The following is a 26,190-nucleotide window of genomic DNA, read 5'->3' as shown; positions in this document are numbered from 1 at the left end:
CTGTATCCTATATCCAAAATTCACAAAAAGTGTGCCTGTTATATGAAACAGTGTGAACCCTTGTGGAAAAAAAAACTATGATTACTTTTGAAAAAAGTATGATTGACAGATAACTGCTCAACTTAAAGGCGGGAAACGCGGAACAGCTCAAAGACTTCCAACAGCTCCATGAAATGTACGTGTCCTCTGCTTGTAAAGTAAACCTACACTAAACGCTTAGTGAACAGCGCCATCTAAGTCTCAGCTTTCGACATTACATCTGTGTCGGTGTTGCGTTTAACAGTAAAAACTGACTCATTAGCATATCCGTATGATTATAGGTTTTCCAATATCCGCAGATTTACAGGTTTGCCTACTGAACGTTATCTGGTCCAGATTTGATTCAGTTTCAACTTCAAGTAGTCAAAAGATCAATGATTTGGACTTCGATTCGAATTCATTCGGTGTGCTCTTATCCGTTGCGCCGTGGGGGAAGACGAACCGTTCGAATTAATGTACGGAGACCATGTTAGACGCTTGATCTTTACTTTTTGTTATGATTTCGATTGATTTTTGCTTGGTGCAATGCTGAAAAGTTGCTGTGTGGCGTTCTGTACCTCTAATAAGTAAAAAATAAAAACCCGATCTGAAGATTTATATACTGCCGAATAAACTGACAGAGGTAGCACATCTGAGCGGGTAGCACACAACATCAGAACTCCGACAGCAGTTATTATGGATATACAACGTATGAAACATATCAAGCTTAATATTCATATTTATATGCACTCCAGATAGACTAGACCACTTCAATGACCTGTCATTAGTCCCGTCCAGTTCTGATGGGGCTTACAGCAACCCTCCTTCACATCAAATAAATGTCACTCCCTGATATTTGGTGATTTAAATGTCATATTAAAACATTTATTTCATATTATTATATACAATCCCTTACGAAAATTAACAATGGTATTACTATAGTAAATGTAGGCTATAGTAGGCTAACCGTGTTTTTTGGGCGTTTTTATTACCAGTTGTAGCTAACCACAGTTTTACTACAAATACCATAACTATGGTTAGTGTAGCAAAACACGTTTGATGATTTTTTTTTTTTTTGGTTGTAACCACGGTTGATTTTCGTAAGGGATATTTTAAATCTTTTTTTTATGGCATGTATTTGTGAAAATTATTAGGCTATACGTTTAGCACACACCACATAATGTGCATTTCAAGGCACTTCAGTAGACCTTTAATGTTACCTGTTTTGTCAATGTTAAAATTATTTTTAATATATAAATAAAAAGTATGACAGGCTTTTACTCTAGTCTTTATCACTTTATTAAGATTAAGAAAAACAAAACGACTAATGTTTACTTTCACAAGCCGTCACGTATAGGCTTGTAACAGTTAGCTGTCTCTTGCCTGGAGACTCAATCAGGTAAAAAAAAGAATCGGGAAACGACACCTCTGGCCTCTTCGTTGGGTCGTTTGTCCAGTCACAGATACCGTACGGACAGTCCGACACAATACGGCTCAGTTTTTCGATGTACCGTGCTCAGTCGAGCAGCAGAAACGATTTTATGTACACCATTCTGGGTCAACACCATGCTTTTCCAATGAGGGGGAAACGTTCGTTTTCCCCCACGCTGACTCCGCCCACACAGCTATGACACCACACCGACCAAGTCGATAGTTCAACTGAAATGAACTATAATTGAATGAATAAGAGTTGTTTAAAGCTTTTATTGATCTTATTTGTTGAGTGTATAAGTGTGCATTTAAAATGCTAAAGTTGAGTAAATTGTAGGTGTCCAAACAAATCAAAAAGTAACACAGGATTTATAGATTTATTTTTCTTACCATTTATGACTTGTATTCATAATCTTTTTTATGAATACAAGTTATTCGTAAATATTTTTTGTATTATACTTTTTAAACCACCATATGACCAAACATCCAACCAACCAATAAATAGCTAAAATGCATCATGTTGGCAACCAAACCTACATGTTTTGGGTTTTTGTTTTAGCGTGGCACTGCACATAATTCGTATGGTTGAGGACATAGAGTGGCCCCCAGTTTAAAATCCAAGCTGGGCTCCACACCCGCTGGTGAAGAGAAAGTGAAGCGCTGCAGCAGAGAGGAGAAAAAGAGGAATAGCTCCATCCGTGCCAGTTGCTCCCCAAGACACACTCTCTTTCCTGAAATTAGAAAAAAAGATGGGTAATCATAATGGTATTCTTTTTATAGGGGCTTGTAAAGAACTGTAAACATATGTTTGTAGTAGTTTCATGGAAGCAGAGTTGTCCTGTACCTAGAGAAAAAGGTAAAAAGGCATCTCTTCTCCTGAATTTGCCGTCAGCATCCAGGAAATGATCCGGGTTGAAAGAGTGAGGCGTTTCCCACTCAGACTCATCAAAAAGCACCGATGTCAAATTGCCGGTCACTATTGTGCCCTGCAAAAGTAAAATGATACTTTTACTATGCTTAAACTGATAGATTCTAAACATAAACATCAATTACAAAAATGTAATCGCTTAAATTCACATTTTTAGTGCACGATACATCACTAGGCCAACCTTAGGAATAGAGTATGTTCCTATCTGAGTATCTTCCACAGTAGCCCGGACCACATTTATTGGGATAATATTTCCAATTCTCTGTATCTCATGAATGACAGCATTGGTGTAGGGCATGCTGTCCTTGTCTGATAAAGATGGCTGTCGTGACCCTCCCACAACACGATCAATCTCCTCCTGAACTTTGGCTGAAGATACAAAGTAGAGATGTGTGAGCATATCTTACATTGTATGTGCATATGATTCAGTTGCTCACAATCAGCTCTCACCCTGTATCTCAGGATATTTCATCATGTAGAGAAGACCCCAGTAGAGAGTGGTGGAGGTGGTCTCAGTTCCTGCTACAAACAGATCCAGACTACAGATGCACAAGTTCTCCACATCAAACCCAGCGGCTGTGTCGTCTTTAAGCTAAACAACATGATTGAGAGGCATTTCAATTCAGTTACATTAATATTACCAGAGCATTCCACTTACTGATGGCCCCCTAAAAAAGGGTCTTACTTTTTCCATCTCAGCGAGGAAGCAGTCAATGTAGTCTCGAGGATTTGATGGATCATAATCTACTCTGTGTGCATTCACTTTCTCTCGAACAAAGTCAATCACCTCTTGCCACAGAGTAAAAATTTTCTTGTGTGGTCCAGGCACTCGCCGCATGAGCCATGGGAACATGTTATAAAGCTAAAGAAAGAAGAACAAGAAGCAGCTGAGCAGTGAAAGGGGGGAAAGTTAATATATAAAAATGTTAAAATGTAAAAATGTTTACTTGAGCCCAGATGCCTCCTTCCAGATACACAGCTTCATTGATGTTCTTCAGCAGAGACTGGAAGTCATTGTCACTGTACTCAAATCGATGACCAAACACAAGCACACAGATCACATTTGCGACAGCGTTGTTCAGCAGTAAGCGGGGGCCAAATGGTCGACCTGGAGCAGAAGGTGTTAATTTCCGATTTTAAATGTCATTTTCAATTGTTTTCAATAAACAAACCTCAGTAAATACCTTGTTCATTTGAAATAGCCTCATTCATAAAGGTACATTCAAGAGTGATGGACGGCTCCAGGCTTTTCTTTCCCAACCCGAAGTTCCTTAGAGTTGAGAGTGCAAATCTCCTCTGTTGCTTCCATTTATACCCACTGGCAGCAACTAAACCTGATCACAAAACAGACTCTTTACAGTTAATTGATTACTGATCATTTATGGTGAAATGTTAAATGACCAGTTTAACATTCAGATGACTTACCTTTGTCTCCAACGATTTCATAAAATAAAGGTAACATAGGTCGATCAGCGAGGTTGTCACCTTGTTGTAAATACACCTCCTTCACGAGTTTATACCCATCCAACACAACGATTCTTGGTCCAAGAATTTTAAGGCTGAAAATCTTGCCATATTTTTCTGCAAACTGTAAAATATGATTTGTCAGAACCGGAGCTCCTGAAATGATTCAGCATACTAATATCTACAATTTAGAAATTAACTTCTTTATGCTTTATTCAGACCGCTTAATTCTTAATTCTTAATGCTTAACTGCTCAATTACATGTTTAGGATATTGCATTACATAGCCTAACCCTAATTTTCATTATTATAAATATGAGAAACATAAGTCTGTGGGAACGTGAAATATTAACAGGTGTTACTGAGTCACAACCCGAGTTAGTTATGTCTATATCAGTTTTACAACCGTAATTGTATTATGTTGTGGAGTCCGATAGCTCTCCTAAAGAAATCTAATTACTGGCATAAAGTTGGTTTGACATTGGACATTCGATATTCGCATATTTAGGGACGTCTCTAAAGTTACATGCGATATTGGTATACACTTTTCTAACTTCAATAGCATACGAGCAGAATGACTTACAACAGAATGGTCACAACAGAAACTGTAAACTGTTCGTCTACATGTCAGCTATAATGCACACCTTTTACATTTTAGATATTTATTAAAATAAACTGTAAATCATTTGTAAAAATTTCTATTTTTCACTACCGTATGGGCTCAAATGCAAAGTATGCCATAATTTAAAGCTCAATAGCATTTGAGCAGAATGACTTACAGTCATAAAAACAACTGTAAACTGTTCGTCTAGGTGTAAACTGTAATATACACCTTTTGCATTTTTTACATTTATTAAAATAAACTGTAAATCATATGTAAAAACTGCTATTTTTCTCTACCGAATGGGCTCAAATGCATAATATGCCATAATTTAAAGCTCAATAGCATTTGAGAATGACTTACAGTCATAAAACAAACTGTAAACTGTTCATCTAGGTGTCAACTATAATGCACATCTTTTACATTTTTGATATTTATTAAAATCTACTGTAAATCATATGTAAAAATTGCTATTTTTCACTACCGAATTGGCTCAAATACAAAAATATGCCATAATTTAAAGTTCAATAGCATTTGAGGAGAATGATTACAGTCATAACACAAACTGTAAACTGTTCGTCTAGGTGTCAACTATAATGCACACCTTTTACATTTTTGATATTTATTAAAATAAAGTGTAAATCATTTGTTAAAAAATTATTTTTTTCAGTACCAAATGCGCTCAAACGCAAATTTAAAGCTCAATAGCATTTGAGCAGAATGACTTACAGTCATAAAACAACTGTAAACTGTTCATCTAAGTGTAAACTGTATTGCACACCTTTTACATTTTTGATATTTATTAAAATAAACTGTAAATCATATTTAAAAATCTAACGAATGGGCTCAAATGCAAAATATGCCATAATTTAAAGCTCAATAGCATTTGAGGAGAATGAATTACAGTCATAACACAAACTGTAAACTGTTCATCTAGGTGTCAACTATAATGACTCCAGAGTGGGGGTTCAATCTTCAACTGACCTGCCAGTGGCTGGCAGTATGTCTTAGCAAGTTTCAGCAACCGTAAATTTTTGCCAGATTTTGTGTTTTGTGCTTGATTTCTTATTGTGAACCTGTTCAGTTCTTTACTTTTACATGGTCGATGTTTTAGAGGATTTTAGCCGATTAAAGTGTTTAAATGGCCGTGATCCCAACTGGCAGCTGATTGTCGCTTCCACTGGCTGCTCAGTCAGACAGCTGCAAGAGCGCTCCGTGTTATAACGCGTTCCCTTATTCCAAGGAATTCTAATAATTTTATTCCCCTAGCTACAGTGGAAGGAGAGCAAAACAAATAAATCTGCCATAAATCAATGGTTCCCGATAGTGTACTGCCAGCTGCCAGGCAGCCACTGGCAGGTCACGTGACCTATCAGTGGCAGCTCCTGCCAGCCACGCTCAACCACTCAGCCACTGTGGCGCTGCGAGTATAACGCGTTCACTCTTGGTTGGTGGCAGCAGCCAGTCTGATTCCGTGACCTGCCAGTGGCTGGCTGGCAGCTTCAGGCAGTCGCTGTAGATCTGCGAGTATAACGCCTATCCTATCACTGTCACTGCAAGGAAATACACTATTTTGTTATGAATATATTTTTATGAATGAATGAATGAATGATGCATTTATATAGCGCTTTATTGTGTATTGCCGTACACCCAAAGCGCTTTACAATTTATGACTGTTTTTTTTTTTTTTTGGATGATTGACGTTTTAGGTTTTTTCCCCCAATTAAAGCAGTGAAATTAAAGTGATCGTGGCTGGTCATTCTGATTTGTATGGATAGTGACAGTAGTTGTGAGGATATTAGATTTATGTATGTAATAAGACTTGTTATGCAATAATGTAAAGCATAAAAAAATACCTATTAAAAAAAGTGAATTATCCCAATAACATTAATCTTTCTCATAAAGTAATTTCAGCGACAACAGGACAAACTGCAATGCTTTTTAATAATTCAATAAAAGAAAGACAACTTAAAATTGTAAAATCACGGAGCACAGACATTATCAGTGTTTTACAAAAATAAAGATTATTTACAAATAAAATCAAGGAAAAAAAATAGTTTACAAATAAATTATAACACACACACATATACATATATATATATATATATACAGTGCCCTCCAAAAGTATTGGAACAGTGAAGACAAAATAGTTCCGTTCTGTGGAGTCAAGACATTGGCAAATGAAAAGATGAATATGAGACAAAACTACAGAATGTCACATTTTATTATTAGCCATTTCAACACATACATTTTTTACCAAATAAAAAGAACAGCACTTTCAGAGTTCATCCCACTCATTTGATGTGAGCATAAGTATTGGGACAGTTGAACATAAGGCAGATATAAAAGATTAAAAGCTATTATTTAGTTGCAGATCCCTTGCGCACAATCACAGCAGTGAGTCTGGGACCCATAGACATCACCAGACTCTTGGTCTCATCCTTTGAAATGCTTTTCCCAGCCTTTAATGCAGCCAATTCCAATTGTTGCTTGTTTTGGGGAGTTTCTGCCTTTACTCTCCTCTTCAGCTGGTGAAATTCATGTTCAATCGGATTTAAATCTGGAGATTGACTTGGGCAATCTAAGACTTTAAATTTTTTTGCCCTGATAAACTCCTTGACTGAACTTGCAGGGTGTTTTGGGTCATTGTCCTGATGCAATATGAAGCACTTCCCAATGAATCTGGTGGAATATTCTTGAATATTGGTAGGCAAGATGGTTTTGTACTCTTCCAAATTCATTCTGCTACTGTCATCATTCATTAAGTCATCAGTAAAGTTGAGAGGGCCTGTTCCAGAGACACATGCATGCCCATGCCATGACACCACCTCCACCATGCTTTACAGATGAGGCTGTATGCTTGGGATCATTGCAGTTCCCTTTTTTTCTCCACATTTTTGCTTTCCCATCACTTCAATAAAGGTTCATCTTTGTCTCATCGGTCCATAAACACAGTTCCAAAACTCTTCTGGCTCACCTTGGTGCTTTTTTGCAAACTCTAATCTTGCCTTTCTATTTTTGGAGCTGGTCAGAGGTTTGTATCTTGCTGTGTAGCATCTGTTATTCTGTGTCAAAGTCTCCCGAGGACAGTAGATTGTCAGAGCATCACCCCAGCTTTCTGGAAGTTGTTGGTGATTTTACAGACACATCTTTTAGGGTTCATTTTCACAGCTTTTATGATTTGTCTGTCATCAACTACTGTTGTTTTCTCAGCCGATCAGGTAGTTGTTGGTTGCTGGTGTCACTGGTGGTTTCCAAACTCTTGATTTCTCCATGCCCTTTGTTTTTGCTGTAGCTCTAATTGATTTCCTCTTTTCTTTTAGCATCCAAATTGCTTGATTTTCTCTCAAAGTCAGCTCCTTCATCTTCATCCTGGTTTGTGTGTGTCATCATCGAATGTAAGATTCAGAATACAGAAGTAATGGATATAACTGATACGACACATTCCCTGCTTTTAATATCTGAAGAATTAATGCAACAGGACACAGCTGATCACTTAGAAAGACCTGTGAGGCAACTGTTCTAATACTTATGCTCACATCAGAAAGGGGAAGAAACTCTAAAAGTGCTGAACTTCTTAGCTGGTAAAACATCTATGTGTTGAATCACCCAATAATAAAATGTGACATTCTGTAGTTTTGTCTCATATTCATCTTTTAATCATATTTGTAAATGTCTTGACTCCACAGCCAACAGAGCAATTTTGTCTTTACTGTTCCAATACTTTTGTAGGGCACTGTTCAATATATATTCAATATATATATTGCTTGTAGCACTTAAAACTGTTATTCCACACAGTATCCAGCAACAAAGGCCATTTCCGCTGGAATCTGTGGAACCCCTCTGTCTTTCTGAGAATCAGAATCAACGTCAGTAAGCAACCAAGTCGTGACCAATGTCATTTGGGCACTTTAATTGGGATAAACCCACCTAAAACCAAGAATAGAGTCATATGAATATATTCATAATAACAAATTAATGTATGTCCTTGCAAGCAAGAGTGAACGCGTTATACTCGCAGCGCCACAGTGGCTGAGTGGTTGAGCGTGGCTGGCAGGAGCTGCCACTGATAGGTCACGTGACCTGCCAGTGGCTGCCTGGCAGCTGGCAGTACACTATCGGGAACCATTGATTTATGGCAGATTTATTTGTTTTGCTCTCCTTCCACTGTAGCTAGGGTAATAAAATTATTAGAATTCCTTGGAATAAGGGAACGCGTTATAACACGGAGCGCTCTTGCAGCTGTCTGACTGAGCAGCCAGTGGAAGCGACAATCAGCTGCCAGTTGGGATCACGGCCATTTAAACACTTTAATCGGCTAAAATCCTCTAAAACATCGACCATGTAAAAGTAAAGAACTGAACAGGTTCACAATAAGAAATCAAGCACAAAACACAAAATCTGGCAAAAATGTATGGTTGCTGAAACTTGCTAAGACATACTGCCAGCCACTGAACCCCTACTGTGACTCCAAGTCATTCTCCTCAAATGCTATTGAGCTTTAAACTATGGCATATTTTGCATTTGAGCCCATTCGTTAGTGAAAAAATAGAATATTTAATAAATGATTTACAGTTTATTTTAATAAACACCAAAAATGTAAAAGCTGTGCATTATAGTTGACACCTAGATGTACTGTTTACAGTTGTTTTTGTGACTGTAAGTCATTCTGTTCAAATGCTATTGAAGTTAGAAAAGTGTATACCAATATCGCATGAAACTTTAGAGACGGTCCCAACTTTATGCCGTGAATGAGAATGTGACGTAACGCCGCGTAGAATTCTGGGAAACTGCTTTGTTTATCCGCCATATTTGTGGGATAGCGCTGCCTTTCCGCTATTGAGTTTAGGGCAGTATTTGATGTTTTTGTCGTGATTGTGAAAAATGTCACCATTGTATGCCATTCATGCTGCATCGAGAATTGCAATAGTAACTCTGATCATCGTTCTGAGAGAAAACTGGATAAAACAGTATGTTTTTTCGCCTTTTTTCTATGTGTAAACACATCAAACGAAGCAGGTCGCAGAGAAGACGCCGAATAGTAAATCTGTTAATGTCACTGATTAAACCCACTGCCTCTCACTCAAGAAAAGAATCACATTTCTGAGTGTTTTTGAAAGATTTGATTTTGTTGGTTTAATAATTAACGTTACCTTCTTTGCGAGTATGACTCGCTTGTGAATTAGCAGAACTTGAACAGGGGACTTTCTAAACTGCTTAAAGTGGCTTAATGTACCAAGACAGTGATAAAGACAAAATTGTAAAGCATATACTATGTGCAGATACGCATATAAGCTCAAAATGTGAACGCAACGGGTTTATTTACGTTTAGCATTTTCCTCTCATAAGAACAAATGCACCGAGACAGTGATAGTAAAAGAAAATATTCTGTACACACCTTACTAATCATAATCATAATGTGCAGAAAAACAGATGAGCCCCAAAATATGAACATTAAATATCACTGTCTTAATCCATAAGCGCTTTCTACATTACGATTTTCTAAAGGCAGGAAAACGCTTAACGTTTAAACATGTCGCGTTAATATTCTGGCTCACCTGCATGTCTTTTAGCATCACTGTCTTAGTACATTAAACCAGCATTTAAAAATGCTACAAAACTGTTCCCAAGCTCCTAAGGATTTGATTTTGCTTGTCATTTGCTGAAATAAATATAAAAAGTACAGCGAGTTTGTGACTGTTCGCTGAATGTGACCCACAAACTCTGATTCTCCTCCGTGGCGTGGAAAAATGAATATTTATAATAACAACAATTATACTTTATCATTTAAAAAAAAAGTTTCCAACAAAGAAATGGATCGACGTCTGTCAGCTTGCTGAACAAACACTTAATTTGGATAATTTAATATGACGGCTGCAGCAGCAGCGAGCGTCCAGCGGGTGACACTGTTTTCACGGTAATCAGATCAACATTGTAAATGAAATTCTACAAAACCTAAGAGAAAAAAAATCTAATTATCATGCAACGCGACAAATTAGCTTCTCTTCCCTGCAAACGATACAACGAAGAATTAATTATTGCTTAACTTAAAGGCAAAAAGATAAGCAGTTATCCATATAGAGAATGAGAAGTAACCATGGGAACGGACAGCGTATCCTGCTAATATGGCGGCGCCTTCCCGAAATGCGGAGTGAAAAGACTGTGACGTAATCCTCATTCTCTATACTTTTCGACTCGATTAAACGCTGTTTGCAGTCAGTAACCACTATTTTGCATTTTCAGATTTATTTAGTTTAGCTAAAACAGTTAGCTGGAATTGTATTTACCTCTGAGAACTGAAGATGAATCCTCCTGATGTCGATATGATGAAGGTCTCCAATAATCGGTAAAGACCATGGTCCAGGAGGAAAGTTCTTTGGCGCTTTATTTCTGATGTAATCACTCAGCAGTAAAAACACACACGAAAATATCAAAATACTCTTGATATCGACCCACTCGTAAAGGTGCAACAGGTTCATGACTGGCCCTTCTTGGATAGGTCAGGTGAGAACAGATAAGGAGGTCGGAACCAGGAAGCTCTAGTGGGCAGGGTTCAAATGGGTTGTACAAATGGACTGTACAGTCTTTCATTGGATAAGAGTGTTCACGTACAGCTTTTTCAAATACATTAGCCTGTTTAAATAAATAAATAAAAATAAAACGTTTTTTCAGTACATCCATGATATTTCCATGTTCCACTTTTAAGACGTATCACCTAGCCACAACCTACAGATCCCACAACACAAACATAACATTCACAACTAAACTAAATATTATAAACATCAGAGCAACCATAGACATGTTTAAATGTATCTTTATTATAACAATTTTCTCTTATGTTACACAATTATTCACTTTTTTACATGTTTAAAAAATAAACACCATTTCATTGTTCTCATATAAAGTAGGCCTACACAATACCTCATGAACACCCCAAATTTCTACAAACTTTGGTAAACAGTCCACAGAGAGAGAGAGAGAGATGAGAGCAGATGGACTACAAGAAAGCTAAAGTTTTACTCTACAACCGGTTCAATGCAAGTTACAGATACAGCAACGGCTGACAGGCTAAACCAGGCCAAACCAGGCCAACCACTAAAACTGGCCAAAGCAGACTTAAAGGAATGGGCCACATTCTGCAAACCCCTCTGCTGTTTTTAAGATTATGTCACAAATAACAACCAGAAAGACTAATAAATATTATAAAAAATTCTGCATGGCAGTGACAGAAGTTAACAACAAGTAGGCCTACACGGTGTCATATATGCCAAAAACAGTAAAACAAGTCGAGACGAGCGTTTAAGTGTTGTTAAACAATTTTAGGAAAGGTAGAGTTTGACAAAGTTAAATAAAAAGAAAAAGTCGAGCATCTTGCGTCGATCTATAAAACAAAAAGTATCAGACACGTTTGTTCTGTCACTCAGAAGAGACCCTGCAAACAAGCCTGCCAGTGCTAAGGGGCCAACGTTTTGCCAATGAGCAAATTCTCAGGGGCCCTGCACTGGCAGCCCTAAGTAGGCCCGTAAAGGGCCAGTTCAGGCTTGTTTGCAGGTTTTTTAGACCATTCCAGTGTCTTTCTGTTACGGCTTGGAGATGTTGCCTATTCCACTCGGAGCTAGGCCCCTCCCAAATGTCCAGTGCTTTTATGTCGTGCATCCAGTAGATGTCCTCTGACTGCTGTGTTCAATTTCGCCACAAATTCTGGTTTAGATGTTTTATGTAGGCTTGTATGTTTTTTCCAAGTCATTTCATAGCTATTTATCAAGTAATGTTCTTCCATTGTCCCCCAATGATTTCTTTGCTGTCTCCTTCGTCGTCTACTTCTCTGTAGCATTTGGGTGTGATTAAGAAATTATGACCGACCACTTATAGTTTAGTTTTATTTATCCATCCTTATCATTAGTTCATTAGTATCATTATCATTAGTATCAAATGGAGACTTTAGATTTTGAAATAGCAAGTTTTGTCTTTAACGAGAGTGCAGTTTTTGCTTATAGTTATAAAGAAAGAATGACTCCATCACCAACCCATAAGTTTATTAAATACTTAAACTTAAAAGTTTATCCCCAAAAGGGATAGTCCACCCAAAAATGAAATCATCACATAGGCCTATACCCTTAAGTTGTTTCAAACCTGTAGTTTCTATCTTCTGTGGAACATAAAATATTTTGAAGAATGTTGGTAACTGAATGGTAGTCCCCCACAGACTTTGAGAGTATTGGCATACAGCATACATTTATATTAGGTTAAATAATTAATCAGGGTAGTTACAGGAAAAGTATTTGTTGTTTACTTGGAGAACATAAGTTTTGTTTATTTCTACTAATTTATTTTCATTTCTGATGACACAAATCCAATATGTTATTTACAAATCAACACCCAAGCAACCAGTCAAAAGCTAAAAAGGACTGCTGTGTCCTGATCAAAACATCCTTGTATTAGAATCCAAACCAAACCTTTCAGAGCTTTATTTATTTATTTACTTTTTACAAAACCATTTAAATGACTGAAAATTACCATTACAATAATCTGTACATAGGGCCAAAAGTACTGCATCAACATATTTGTTTTTTGCTTGTTTTAGCGTGGCACTGTACACAATTCATATAGCTGGGGACAGTGAGTTCCCCCCCATTTTAAAATCCAAGCTGGGCTCCACACCTGCTGGTGAAGAGAAAGTGAAGCGCTGCAGCAGAGAGGAGAAAAAAAGAAACAGCTCCATCCGTGACAGTTGCTCCCCAAGACTTACTCTCTCTCCTAAAAAAAATAACAGAAAATACTTTGTATTTTGCATGGATCACTCCTTAAGATATATATTTCATACTTTAACAGTTAAAGTATATTTATATTTTAATTCAGTTTATATTAAATCCAAATTGTAAATATAAACCTGGAGATTACATTGTGGAAACACAGTCTTTCTATACCTAGAGAAAAAGGTAAAAAGGCATCTCTCCTGAATTTGCCCTCAGCATCCAGGAAGTGACCCGGGTTGAAAGAGTGAGGCGTCTCCCACTCAGACTCATCAAAAAGCACCGATGTCAAATTGCTAATCACTGGTGTACACAGCAACTGATGCAATTTCCATAAATACACAGTGCTTTAAACACGAGGCCCACCTTTGGAATAGAGTATTCTTCTAGCTGAGTATCTTCTACAGTAATTCGAACCACATTTATTGGGACTATATTTCCAATTCTCTGTATCTCATGAATGACAGCATTGGTGTAGGGCATGCTGTCCTTGTCTGATAAAGATGGCTGCCGTGACCCTCCCACAACACGATCAATCTCCTCCTGAACTTTGTCTTCAGATACAAAATAGAGATTGTCCAAGACAAAATTTTTAAGAGATTGCATATGTGTGAGCATAGATAACTTTTTCCTCACAATAAGCTCTCACCCTGTAGAGAGTGGTGGAGGTGGTCGCAGTTTACGCTGCAAACAGATCCAGAGTACAGATGCACAAGTTCTCCACATCAAACCCTGCAGCTGTGTCGTCTTTAAGCTAAACAACATGAATGAGGGCAATTATAACATAACTTCTACAAGCATACCAGAGCATTCTTGTACCAGCACACTATCTGACGCTCCCCTAGTAAGAAAGGTTCTTACTTTTTCCATCTCAGCGAGGAAGCAGTCAATGTAGTCTCAAGGATTTGATGGATCATAATCCACTCTGTGTGCATTCATTTTCTCTCAAACAAAGTCAATCACCTTGTTCAACAGAAGAAATAATTTGTGGTGTGGTCCAGGCACTCGCCGCATGAGCCATGGGAAGGAGTTGTAGACAACAGGCAAAACTGGCTAAATACAAAATGTCATTTAGTACAGTTTATTATTTTAAACACAGTATGTGTCTATTTGCACTACCCAATGAAAATGTGAAAACGTTTACTTGAGCCCAGATGCTTCCTTCTAGATATAAAGTCTCATTGAAATTCTTTAACAGAGACTGGAAGTCATTGTCACTGTACTCAAATTGAGTACCAAACACAAGGGCACAGATCACATTTGAGACAGCGTTGTTCAGCAGTAAGCGAGGGTCAAATGGTCGACCTAGAACAGTACAAGTTCATATATTATGCTTCCAAATTTCAAATATTATGTTGACACACATCATTCAGTACATACTTTGTTCATTCAAAAAGGCATCATTCAGAAAGGCACATTCAAGATAGATGGACAGCTCCAGGCTTTTCTTTCTCAATCCGAAGGTCCGAAGAGTTGAAAGTGCAAATCTCCTCAAATTACCCACTGGCACCAATTAAACCTGTTCATAAAACAGACCTCTTACATTTGAGGTTTAACTATGCTTACGGTGAGGAAAAATAATTATTTGATCCCGTGCTGATTTTGTACGTTTGCCCACTGACAAAGAAATGATCAGTCTATAATTTTAATGGTAGGTTTATTTGAACAGTGAGAGACAGAATAACAACAAAAAAATCCAGAAAAACGCATTTCAAAAAAGTTATAAATTGATTTGCATTTTAATGAGTCAAATACAGTCATGACCAAAAATATCGGCACCCTTGGTAAATATGATCAGAGGAGGCTGTGAAAATTAATCTGCATTGTTAATCCTTTTGATCTTTTATTTTTAAAATTCATAAAAATCTAACCTTTCATTGGATAATAACAATTTCAAATGGGGGGAAATTTCATTATGAAATAAATGTTTTTCTCTAATACACATTGGCCACAATTAACGGCACCCTTTTATTCAATACTTTTTGAAACCTCCATTTGCCAGTTTAACAGCTCTACATTTTCTCCTATAATGCCTGATGAGGTTAGAGAACACCTGACAAGAGATCAGAGACCATTCCCTCATCCAGAATCAATGAGTGTTTGGTGAGAGTGTTTGCTGCTAAAAAGCTCATTTTTTAGTTTCATCTAACCATAGAAGCCAGTCCCATTTGAAGTTCCAGTCGTGTCTGATAACTGAATATGCTGGAGTTTGATTTTAGATGAGGTAGGAGAATGTTTCTTGAAACCCTCCCAAACAACATGTGGTGATGTAGGTACTGTTTGACAATTTTTTTTTTAAGGTTTTCTGACCCCGAGACTCAACTATTTTCTGTAATTCTCCAGCTGTGGTCCTTGTAGAGTCTTTAGCCACTCAAACTCTCCTTCTCACTGTGCATTAGGACGATACAGACATGCATCCTCTTCCAGGCAGTTTCGTAACATTTTATGTTGATTGGAAATTCTTAATTATCACCCTGATGGTGGAAATGGGAATTTTCACTGCTCTAGCTCTTTTCTTAAAGCTACTTCACTAATTTGTGAAGCTCAATTATCTTTTGCTGCTCATCAGAAATATATTCTTTGGTTTTTCTCATTGTGATGGATGATTAAGGGAATTTGGGCTTTGTTTTTATATTTATTTATTTATGAATTTATATTTATATTTCTGTGAAACAGGAAGCCATGGCTGGATAATTTCATGTTCATAATCACCCTGGAGTGCTCAGAATTGTGAATATGAATGGGAATATACTTCAGAGATATTTTACTCATAAGAATTTCTAGGGGTGCCGATAATTGTGTCCAACGTGTATTTGAGAAAACATTTATTTCATAATGATATTCCCCCATTTTAAATTCTTATTATCTAATGAAAGGTTAGATTTTTGTGAATTTTAAAAATAAAAGATCAAAAGGATTAACAATGCAGATAAATTTTCACATCCTTCTTTGATCATATATACAAAGGGTGCCGATATTTTTGGGCATGACTGTAAGTATTTGACCCCTTCGCAAAACATGACTTAGTACTTGGTGGCAAAACCCTGGTTGGCAATCACAGAGGTCAGACGTCTCTTGTAGTTGGCCACCAGATTTGCACACATCTCAGGAGGGATTTTATCCCACTCCTCTTTGCAGATCCTCTCCAAGTCATTAAGGTTTCGAGGCTGACATTTGGCAACTCAAACCTTCAGCTCCCTCCACACATTTTCTATGGGATTAAGGTCTGGAGACTGGCTAGGCCACTCCAGGACCTTAATGTGCTTCTTCTTGAGCCACCCCTTTGTTGCCTTGGCCATGTGTTTTGGGTCATTGTCATGCTGGAATACCCATCCATGACCCATTTTCAATGCCCTGGTCCTGACAGTACATGGCCCCATTCATCATCCCTTTGATGCAGTTCAGTTGTCCTGTCCCCTTTGCAGAAAAACACCCCCAAAGCATACTGTTTCCACCTCTGTTTGATGGTGGGGATGGTGTTCTTGGGGTCATAGGCAGCATTCCTCCTCCTCCAAACACAGCGAGTTGAGTTAATGCCAAAGAGCTTGATTTTGGTCTCATCTGACCACAACATTTTCACCCAGTTCTCCTCTGAATCATTGGCAAACTTCAGACGGGCCTGTACATGTGCTTTCTTGAGCAGGGGGACCTTGCGGGTGCTGCAGGATTTCAGTCCTTCACTGCATAGTGTGTTACCAATTGTTTTCTTGGTGACTATGGTCCCAGCTGCCTTGAGATCATTGACAAGATCCTCCCGTGTAGTTCTGGGCTGATTCCTCACCGTTCTCATGATCATTGAAACTCCACGAGGTGAGATCTTGCATGAAGCCCCAGACCGAGGGAGATTGACTGTAATTTTGTATTTCTACCATTTGCGAATAATCGCACCAACTGTTGTCACCTTCTCACCAAGCTGCTTGGCGATGGTCTTGTAGCCCATTCCAGCCTTGTGTAGGTCTACAATCTTGTCCCTGACATCCTTGGACAGCTCTTTGGTCTTGGCCATGGTGGAGAGTTTGGAATCTGATTGATTGATTGCTTCTGTGGACAGGCTGTCTTTTATACAGGTAACTATGGTAGGAATTTTCTGCCAATTTTAAATAAATCAATTTAATTATAAAAATGAAAACCAGATTAACATTTTCATTAAAGAAAACTATACGCAAAATGTGCCAAAATTGAACATTTTTATTTTCGCTGTGACAATGCATTTTCCCTGACAAACTGAAAAATAAAATGCAATTGGTGATTGGACATTTAATTTGCACTGCAATCTCGAGGCAAAGCTGTCAATCTTAAAATGAAAAGGTAAATGTGAAAAAGAAAATGCAAATCCAGTTTATACAAATTTTTTTTATTAATGCTCACGCAATAATAGTGACACAATTCAAATAAAAATGTAAAGTTTATTTCACAGTTTTCATTTTCAAAGTCAACTTGTATGCAATGCAAATTCTATGCTGATCAATCCCTTCATAGAATGCAAGTTCCTTTGAAGCAGCAGATTAACAACATATTTATTAATTCACATCCAGTGTCAGGCTTACTTTTAGTATGAATCAATGGCTAACCATTTATGGTGAAAAATTTAAACCACCAGTTAAACATTCTTATGTTAGACTGACCTTTGTACCCAGTGATGTCATAAAATAAAGGTAACATCGGTCGATCAGCAAGGTTGTCACCCTGATATATACACCTCCTTCACAAGTTTATATCCATCCAACACAACAATTCTTGTTCCAAAAAGCCTAATGTTGAAAACCTTGCCATATTTTTCAGCAAACTGCAAACTGGTTTGAAAATTAACAAACGTTAGAGATAGTTTCAAATAATTAACATGCTGTGTATACAGCTGACTAATCCAAGCAATTCAATTCGAGGTCAAGCAATGCAATCTGAGGCTTTAGTTGCACTTTTATTCTGCATTGTTTTTAGTAAACATGTTTAATTAAAATCATGAATTGAGTATCAACATCACTTGTCTTGTCCATTATCGTGATTCTACGATAAGCCTAATGCAGTTTAAAGCTCCTATAACCGGTACGTCTTTGCGTTTCACAGCGAGAATGAATTGTAGCCGGAATGTTTACCTTTAAAAACTGAAGATGAATCTATTGTGTGATCGATATGATGAATGTGTAATCGGTAAAGACTCTGGTCCAGGAGGGAAGTTTTTCGGCACTTTATTTCTATACAATCACTCAGCAATAAAAATACACACGAAAATTTCAAAATAGTCTTGAAATCGAGCCACTCATAAAGGTGCAGAAGATCCATGACTGACACTTAGTAAAGCAAATGAACAAAGTACTGTTGTTGTACAAGTATCGTCGCTGTCTTGCACAATTCTGGCACAAATTCATTCTGACCTATTGTATTATCAGTATAATGTGAAAGCCAGCGTTTCTAAGTAATATTCTTTTTATTTTATAGGATAGCTTGTAACAGTGATTTTGACCACACAAAGTGAATAACTAATCAAACACACATGATTTAACTCGTCAGCTAGTTAGTAGACCTAAAATAAGCATGTCAGATAAGAGTTTTCAAAGTGCATCCAAAATGTGCAGTGTTAAAGCTACTTCAGGAACAATGTAGAGAAATTTTGTCAATTCTGTATATTGAAATTAAAGAAATATAACAACGGGGCAAACTCTGGTCCTAGAGAGCCGCAGTCCTGCAGAGTTCAACTCCACAATGAGAAAAACCAAAGAATATATTTCTGATGTGCAGCAAAAGATAATTGAGCTTCTCAAATTAAAAAGTGGCTTTAAGAAAATAGCTAGAGCAGTGAAAATTCCTATTTCCAATCAACAGAAAATGTTATGAATCTGCCTGGAAGAGGACATGTGTCTATATCGTCCTAATTCACGGTGAGAAGGAGAGTTTGAGTGGCTAAAGACTCTCCAAGGATCAAACACGTAATAGTCTTAGTCTTTCAATTTTTAAATCGTGCCTTAAAACTCATTTTTTTAGATTAGCCTATCCTGAGTGATTTTATTTAGGTTATTGTGTATTGATTTTTTTTGTATTATTGTTTGTGTTGTTGTTTTTTCCCTTTGTTTAATTGTGTATTTTATTATTGTAAGGTGTCCTTGAGTGTCTTGAAAGGCGCCCACAAATAAAATGAATTATTATTATTATTATTAAACATCACCTACATCACCACATGTTGTTTGGGAGGGTTTCAAGAAAAAAAAAATCAAGAAAAGAAAATGCTTTCACCAAAGAACAATCTCCAGCATATTCAGTTATCAGACACGACTGGAACTTCAAATGGGACTGGCTTCTATGATCAGATGTAACTAAATATTTAGCTTTTTAGCAGCAAACACTCAAGATTGGTTTGGTGAACACAGGGATACAGACACATGGCATCACTGATTCTATCAAATACCAACAGATAAAAAAATCAATAAGTGACTGACTCCTGAAATCTTATAATGGGCCATGTTTGGATCTTCCAACCGGACAATAATCCAAAAACAAACCTTAAAAAACAACACAAAAATGGGTCACTGGGCACAAAACCAAGCTTCTGCTACGGCCATTTCAGTTCCCTGACCTTTGATCATATTTACCAAAGGTACCAACAATTCTGACCACATGTGTATATATATATATATATATATATACACACACACATACAGTGTATACATAAGCAATACATAAACACATATTTGTTTGAATTGCTTTTCTAAATACGTAGGTGTCCAGTCTCGGTCCTGGAGGGCCACTGTCCTGCAGAGTTTAGCCCCAACCCTAATTAAACCAAAGTCCCTTTCAAGGAAAGTCTGTTCATTCGGCCGCCATATTTGCAATGCCTCCGGACAGCTCAAACATAGACCAAGTCCTATCTAAATTAACGGGGGAATCCTGAAATCTCAAAAACTGCTCACTGAACTTGCGATTAAATAACATATTTCAAGTCAGCAACAAAATCTGAAATGAACTGCCCCAGGAATGTTGTTTCTTATGCTCAAATAGCATTTAAAAAGCTTATTTTTCAGGTTAGACCAGCCAATGCACATGCGTAGTTCCAACGCGCTTATGACTGCGCAATTTGCGCATGCGCATCGGCTGCTAGCCTCCGGTTTCTATGGGAACTGGAGCTTCTAACGGCTGCTGCAGTGACGCAATGATTTACCAATCAACAACTGATTCTTTCATTTAGAAGGCGGGACTATCCCGCCATATTGCGGGTTGCAGTTTCTCCCATTCATAAGTATAGGAGTGAACCGTCTTTGTATTTCTATAGTCTTTGATTAAATGCACCTGATCCAGCTAATTTAGGTCTTTCATACTATAAAGTATAACTTTCAGGCAGATGTGTTCAGGTAAATGTTGGAGCTAAACTATCCAGGACACTGGCCCTCCGGACCAAGTTTGGGCACCCCTGACTTAACGTGACACTGCACATAATTTATATGGTTGGGGACATCGAGTGGTCCCCAGTTTGTAATCTAAGCTGGGCTCCACACCCGCTGGTGAAGAGAAAGTGAAGCGCTGCAGCAGAGAGGAGAAAAAGAGGAACAGCTCCATCCGTGCCAGTTGCTCCCCAAGACACACTCTCTTTCCTGAAATTAGAAAGCAGAGAAAGTACCTCGTATATGCCTTGCAATTCTGCAAAGTAAATAGGGAATTAATCGTATTCTGATATCAATATTGTTGTGTGGGGGGAAAAAAAAAATCAATTTTAATATGCTAATTTCCCATGAAGTTTCTACTGAGCCCCTAAACAGACACTGGGATTGAAAAAATATGATGGGAGGAAAAACTATATTTAAATGCTTATGCAAGCAAAGGCAAAATTTGGCAGGACTGCAAAACTTTTGTGAGAAACTGCTAAAGTTTTTTTGTGAGTGATCAAAGTTTTTCAGGGTAACAGCATAGGCCTAATTATAATTTTTCCTCCCATCTCATATTTTTTTCCATTATCATGTCTCCTTTGGTGCTCCATACACTTTAAATTTTTTTGTAGGGCTTTGGGAAATTAAGCTTGGCTATCTGCAGCACAACAATGGAAATTGTCAAAATAGACAAGCTTATTACAAGAAAGCAGAGTTTTTTATACCTAGAGAAAAAGGTAAAAAGGCATCTCTCCTCCTGAATTTGCCCTCGGCATCCAGGAAGTGACCCGGGTTGAAAGAGTGAGGCGTCTCCCACTCAGACTCATCAAACAGCACTGATGTCAAACTGCCGATCACAGCTGTGCCCTAAAGAAACAAAATGTTTATCAAGGACTATAGTAGCAATGTTCCAGCTTTAGTCTATCAATTTAAATATATGTTTTAAGGTGGGTTTTGAAATCTTGTAATGAAGAAAGATCACAAATGTGTTTGTGAATAGAATTCCAGAGTGTGGGGTCAGAGGCACAAAACGCTCGTCCACCAAACAATGCTAATTTGTGGTGTGGAATTAACAGTAGACCAGTATCAGAAGTATCAGAAGTATCAGTATCAGAAGAACTGGGGAGTAAGTGTGAATAAGATCAGAAATACACAGAGGGGCAAGATCATGATGTGCTTTGTAGGTGATGAGGAGTATCTTGTAATGAATACGATAACGGACAGGTAGCCAATGAAGTCTGTGTAGAATGGGAGTAATGTGAGAAGATTTCTTTGAAAAAGTGAGAACCCTAGCTGCAGAATTCTGGATATGTTGGAGCTTATTTATTGTTGTGTTTGGTAGACCATAGAAAAGAGAATTACAGTCCAGTCGAGAAGTAATGAAGGCATGAACCAGTGTCTCAGCATCATTGAGAGGTGAAAGAAGGCAGATTTAGTGAGAGAAGAAATGTGAAGTAGGAAGGAGAGAGAGGAGTCAAAGATTATACACAGATTTTTAAATGGAATTAATGAAATTGATTTTTAGATTAGAATACTGTGAGAGATCATGTCAAAAGCAGAGGAAAGATATAACAGAATTAAAATGCTAATGGAGCCTGAGTTAGTGGCCATAAGGAGGTCATTGACAACCTTAGGAAGTGCTTTCTCAGTGCTGTGAAGTGTGAGAAAACCGGACTGAAAGCATTCATAGATGTTATGAGATGACAAATACGACTGAAGTTGAGCAGCAACAACTTTTTCAAGTAGCTCTGAAAGAAGTGGAAGATTTGAGATTGGTCTGTAATTGGCCGTATCAGAGGGGTCAAGGCCGGGTTTCTTGAAGACTGGTGTGACAGCAGCAGTTTTTAATTGAAGAGGAACAGCACCAGTACTGAGAAGTTGAGAAATGAGAAGTGAAATAGGCAGCGAGATAACAGTCAGCAGTGGAAAAAAAAAGACTGCAATCAAAAAACAAACAAACAAAAAATGTTACTGAAGATGAGAAAACTTTTTTAAAGCAAGCAAAGCAAACTGCACACATCAGGTGTTGAATAAAAGAAAAGGAATGCATAGAAATCTCTTTGTAATGAATTCTTGCATAAATTCTTGCAATCAGCTGTTGTTGTCAGTTTTAAAAAATTTGTATTATTATTATTATTATTTATTATGTCATACATAAAGCTCTGTTTTAGAGATAGAGAAAGAGACAGAGAGAGAGAGAGAGTCATAGTCAGAATTATACTGGGACCCTTAGAAAATATGATCAACGAAGTTTGTGAAAATAAACCTGTATGTGTGACCTTTTGATCTTTCAAAAAAAGTAAATAAAAACAATTATAAATAAATAAATAAAAAGATCTAACTTTTCAATAAAATCACATTATGAAATCAGGCATTATAGGAGAGACTCATAGCTGTTAAACTGGCAACAGGAGGTTGCAAAAAGTATTGAATAAAAGGGTGCCATTAATTGTGGCCGATGTGTATTAGAGAAAAACACTTCTTTTAAAATGAGATTTCCCTTCGTTTCCATTTTACTTCTATGAAAGGTTAGGTTTCTGTTTTTTTTTTTTATAAAAAAATCAAAATGGTTAACAGTGCAGATTTATTTTCACATTTGTTCATATCTACCAAGGGTGCCAATAATTTTGATATATAAAGACTGGAAACACAACCTTAATCTGAAGTTAAACCTGCCTCCTGGTAGGTTTAATTTAAGCCTCAATTTAGTCCTTAAGTAGCTCTGGTCTTCCTTCAGGAAATCAGCCTATTCAATTCTAGACTAGACTAAATCTAAGACTATTTAAAACCATGACAGAGAAAGCAGATTTCTGTTAATCTGATTTAAAGGGCCATTTTAGTCTAGGACTAGGCTTAATATCTGTCCGTGAAATCACCCCAGAGAGTTTAAATCAGTGGTGTCCATTCCTGCTCCTGTCCTGCAGAGTTTAGCTTCAACAGTAATTAAACACACCGAAACCAGCTAATCCAGGATTTGCGTAGCTCCAGGAATGTGGCTGGGAACCACTGCTCTACTAGAAACTTTTATGGAGGTGTGTTGGAACAGGTTGAAGCTAAACTCTAAATTGTTCCAATGTCCACAGACAAACAGTGCTCTACATTTACTAGTCCTATTTTACCTTTGGAATAAAGTATGTTCCTATCTGAGTATCTTCCACAGTAGCCCGGGGCAAATTTAAAGGGACAATATTTCCAATCCTCTGTATTTCATGAATGACAGCATTGGTGTAGGGCATGTTGTCCTTGTCTGATAAAGATGGCTGTCGTGACCCTCCCACAACACGATCAATCTCCTCCTGAACTTTGGCTGAAGATACAAAGTAGAGATAGTACAAGACAAAATTCTGAGAAATTGTGTGTGTGCGCATACATTACTTTTTCTCACAATAACCTCACTTTGTATCTCAGGATATTTCATCATGTAGAGAAGACCCCAGTAGAGAGTGGTGGAGGTTGTCTCAGTTCCCGCTACAAACAGATCCAGACTACAGATGCACAAGTTCTCCACATCAAACCCAGCGGCTGTGTCGTCTTTAAGCTAAACAACATGATTGAGAGGATTTCAATTCAATGGCCATTCATTATTATACTTCAGATCTTTTTATTGGTCTTTTGTGTGACAATATAGATGATATTATGAGAAATAATGATAACAAGGTGAACAATAAGATATTGTCCATTATTAATCCCTTCCACAATCCCCTCATTCATAAAAAATAAATAAAAATAAATAATTTAATTAATTAATTAATACCAAGTGAAATAAAATAGATACATACAATTAACCAATTTCTCAGTAAATAACCAAAAAAAAAAAAAAACTTCCTAAGAGATGACAAATATTACATGTTGCCAGTTACAGGTGCACAAAGCCATTCGTTATTATAACCAGAGCATTCAATTTTCTGACACTGGATTAAGAAAGGGTCTTACTTTTTCCATCTCAGCAAGAAAGCAGTCAATGTAGTCTCGAAGATTTGATTGATCATAATCCACTCTGTGTAGATTCACCTTCTCTTGAACAAAGTCAATCACCTCCTGCCACAGAGTAAACATTTTCTTGTGCGGTCCAGGCACTCGCCGCATAAGTGATGGGAACATGTTATAAAGCTAAAGAAAAAAGAACAAGAAGCAGATGAGCAGTGAAGATACTAAATATAGAAAAATTTAAGCTAAAATGCTGAAAATGTTTACTTGAACACTGAAGCTTCCTTCCAAATACATAGCCTCATTGATGTTCTTCAGCAGAGACTGGAAGTCATTGTCACTGTACTCAAATCGATGACCAAACACAAGCACACAGATCACATTTGAGACAGAGTTGTTCAGCAGTAAGCGAGGATCAAAGGGTCGACCTGGAAATGTTGCCATGATTACTGTGACATAACCATGCTTGTGCTTGTAGAATAACAAGGTTAGTTTCAGTTCTTTTCATTCCAAGAACATCTGTAGCCTACATACTGTGCTCATTTGAAATGGCCTCATTCAGAAATGTACATTCAAGATGGATGGACGGCTCCAGACTTTTCTTTCCCAATCCAAAGTTTCGAAGAGTTGAGAGTGCAAATCTCCTCTGTTGCTTCCATTTATACCCACTGGAGCCACCTAAACCTGTTTACAACACATTTAAACAAGATTTTCCCACTTCACTTTGTTCACAATATATTTGAAAAGAACATTTAAGTTGTTCTTATTCTCTCTTATGTCGAAACCACCAGTGCAGTATTTTGATTATCCAAAACTGACCTTTGTCTCCAAAGATGTCATAAATCATTGGTAACATGGGTCGATCCACGAGGATTTCGCCTTGTTGTACATACATTTCCTTCACTCTTTTGTACCCGTTCAACACAACAATTCTTAGTCCGAAAAATCGAATGCTTAAAACGTCTCCATATCTTTCTGCAAACTGAAAATATAATTTGAAAACGAACACGTGCTACTAAAATAGTTTAAATACTGTTGAATTTCAGGACACTTTCATCTTCGCAAAGTGTTTCACCCTTACACATCCAAACAAGAATACAAATTGTAGGCCTATTTACCTTTGCCAACTGCAGATGAATCTTCGTATGATCGATATGATGAAGGTGTCCAATAATCGGTAAAGACCATGGTCCAGGAGGAAAGTTCTTCGGAGCTTTATTTCTGACATAATCACTCAGCAATAGAAACACAAACAAAAATATCAAAGTAGTCTTGATATCGACCCACTCGTAAACACGCAGCAGGTCCATAGTGGATTTTTTTTAAATTATTGTTGGCAGGTTCAATATCTGATTTTATGTAGCTTACTAGAGAAAGCTTTGACGCGCTATCGCAGCGCTTCATGCGTAAGGGACCGTCTGACAATTCCACCGACTGGGTTAAACGTCCAGTGTATTTTAATTAAAGTAACTTTTAACATTTATAAGAACACATGCTTAAACTGTAAAGCTTGTTAACAGGTGAGACTTATGTTCCTTCATATATACAGTACACAATTATGTTCACAAAAAAAAACTACTGTAAGTACCCAAAAGACAAAATGGTCCTCACTGCAGAACACAAGATCCAGGGGGCGAGATTGGATCCAGATCCAAATCCTCCCATCTTAAATATACCTAAACCTACCCGTCTCCACCCCCTGATCCCTAAACACACC

General features: G+C 37.5%; 2 protein-coding genes and 1 pseudogene across 2 annotated transcripts; all 3 read right to left on the bottom strand.

Annotated features, from left to right (window-relative positions):
- Positions 1-1,702: 1,702 nt before the first annotated feature.
- Positions 1,703-10,973, bottom strand: LOC131526778 (cytochrome P450 2J4-like). The gene is made up of 9 exons (XM_058755269.1): positions 10,729-10,973; positions 3,803-3,965; positions 3,562-3,711; positions 3,325-3,485; positions 3,063-3,239; positions 2,828-2,969; positions 2,559-2,746; positions 2,294-2,435; positions 1,703-2,180 (listed from the first exon to the last, which is right to left on the bottom strand). Exons 1-9 carry the CDS (start codon positions 10,918-10,920, stop codon positions 2,005-2,007), a joined length of 1,491 nt encoding a protein of 496 aa, XP_058611252.1. The 5' UTR covers positions 10,921-10,973; the 3' UTR covers positions 1,703-2,004.
- A 2,048-nt stretch (positions 10,974-13,021) lies between these two features.
- LOC131526780 (cytochrome P450 2J4-like) lies at positions 13,022-18,480 on the bottom strand (annotated as a pseudogene).
- Positions 17,528-26,153, bottom strand: LOC131526777 (cytochrome P450 2J3-like). The gene is made up of 9 exons (XM_058755268.1): positions 25,592-26,153; positions 25,293-25,455; positions 25,008-25,157; positions 24,741-24,901; positions 24,480-24,656; positions 23,943-24,084; positions 23,666-23,853; positions 21,272-21,413; positions 17,528-20,774 (listed from the first exon to the last, which is right to left on the bottom strand). The coding sequence occupies exons 1-9, from the start codon at positions 25,781-25,783 to the stop codon at positions 20,599-20,601; spliced, it is 1,491 nt and encodes a 496-aa protein (XP_058611251.1). The 5' UTR covers positions 25,784-26,153; the 3' UTR covers positions 17,528-20,598.
- Between the last annotated feature and the right edge of the window lie 37 nt (positions 26,154-26,190).

This window comes from Onychostoma macrolepis, chromosome 20, assembly GCF_012432095.1.
Source record: "Onychostoma macrolepis isolate SWU-2019 chromosome 20, ASM1243209v1, whole genome shotgun sequence".
In the NCBI taxonomy this organism is placed as follows: domain Eukaryota; kingdom Metazoa; phylum Chordata; class Actinopteri; order Cypriniformes; family Cyprinidae; genus Onychostoma; species Onychostoma macrolepis.
The sequence above is the reverse complement of the archived record's forward strand: the minus strand, read 5'-3'. Positions and strand labels throughout refer to the sequence as shown.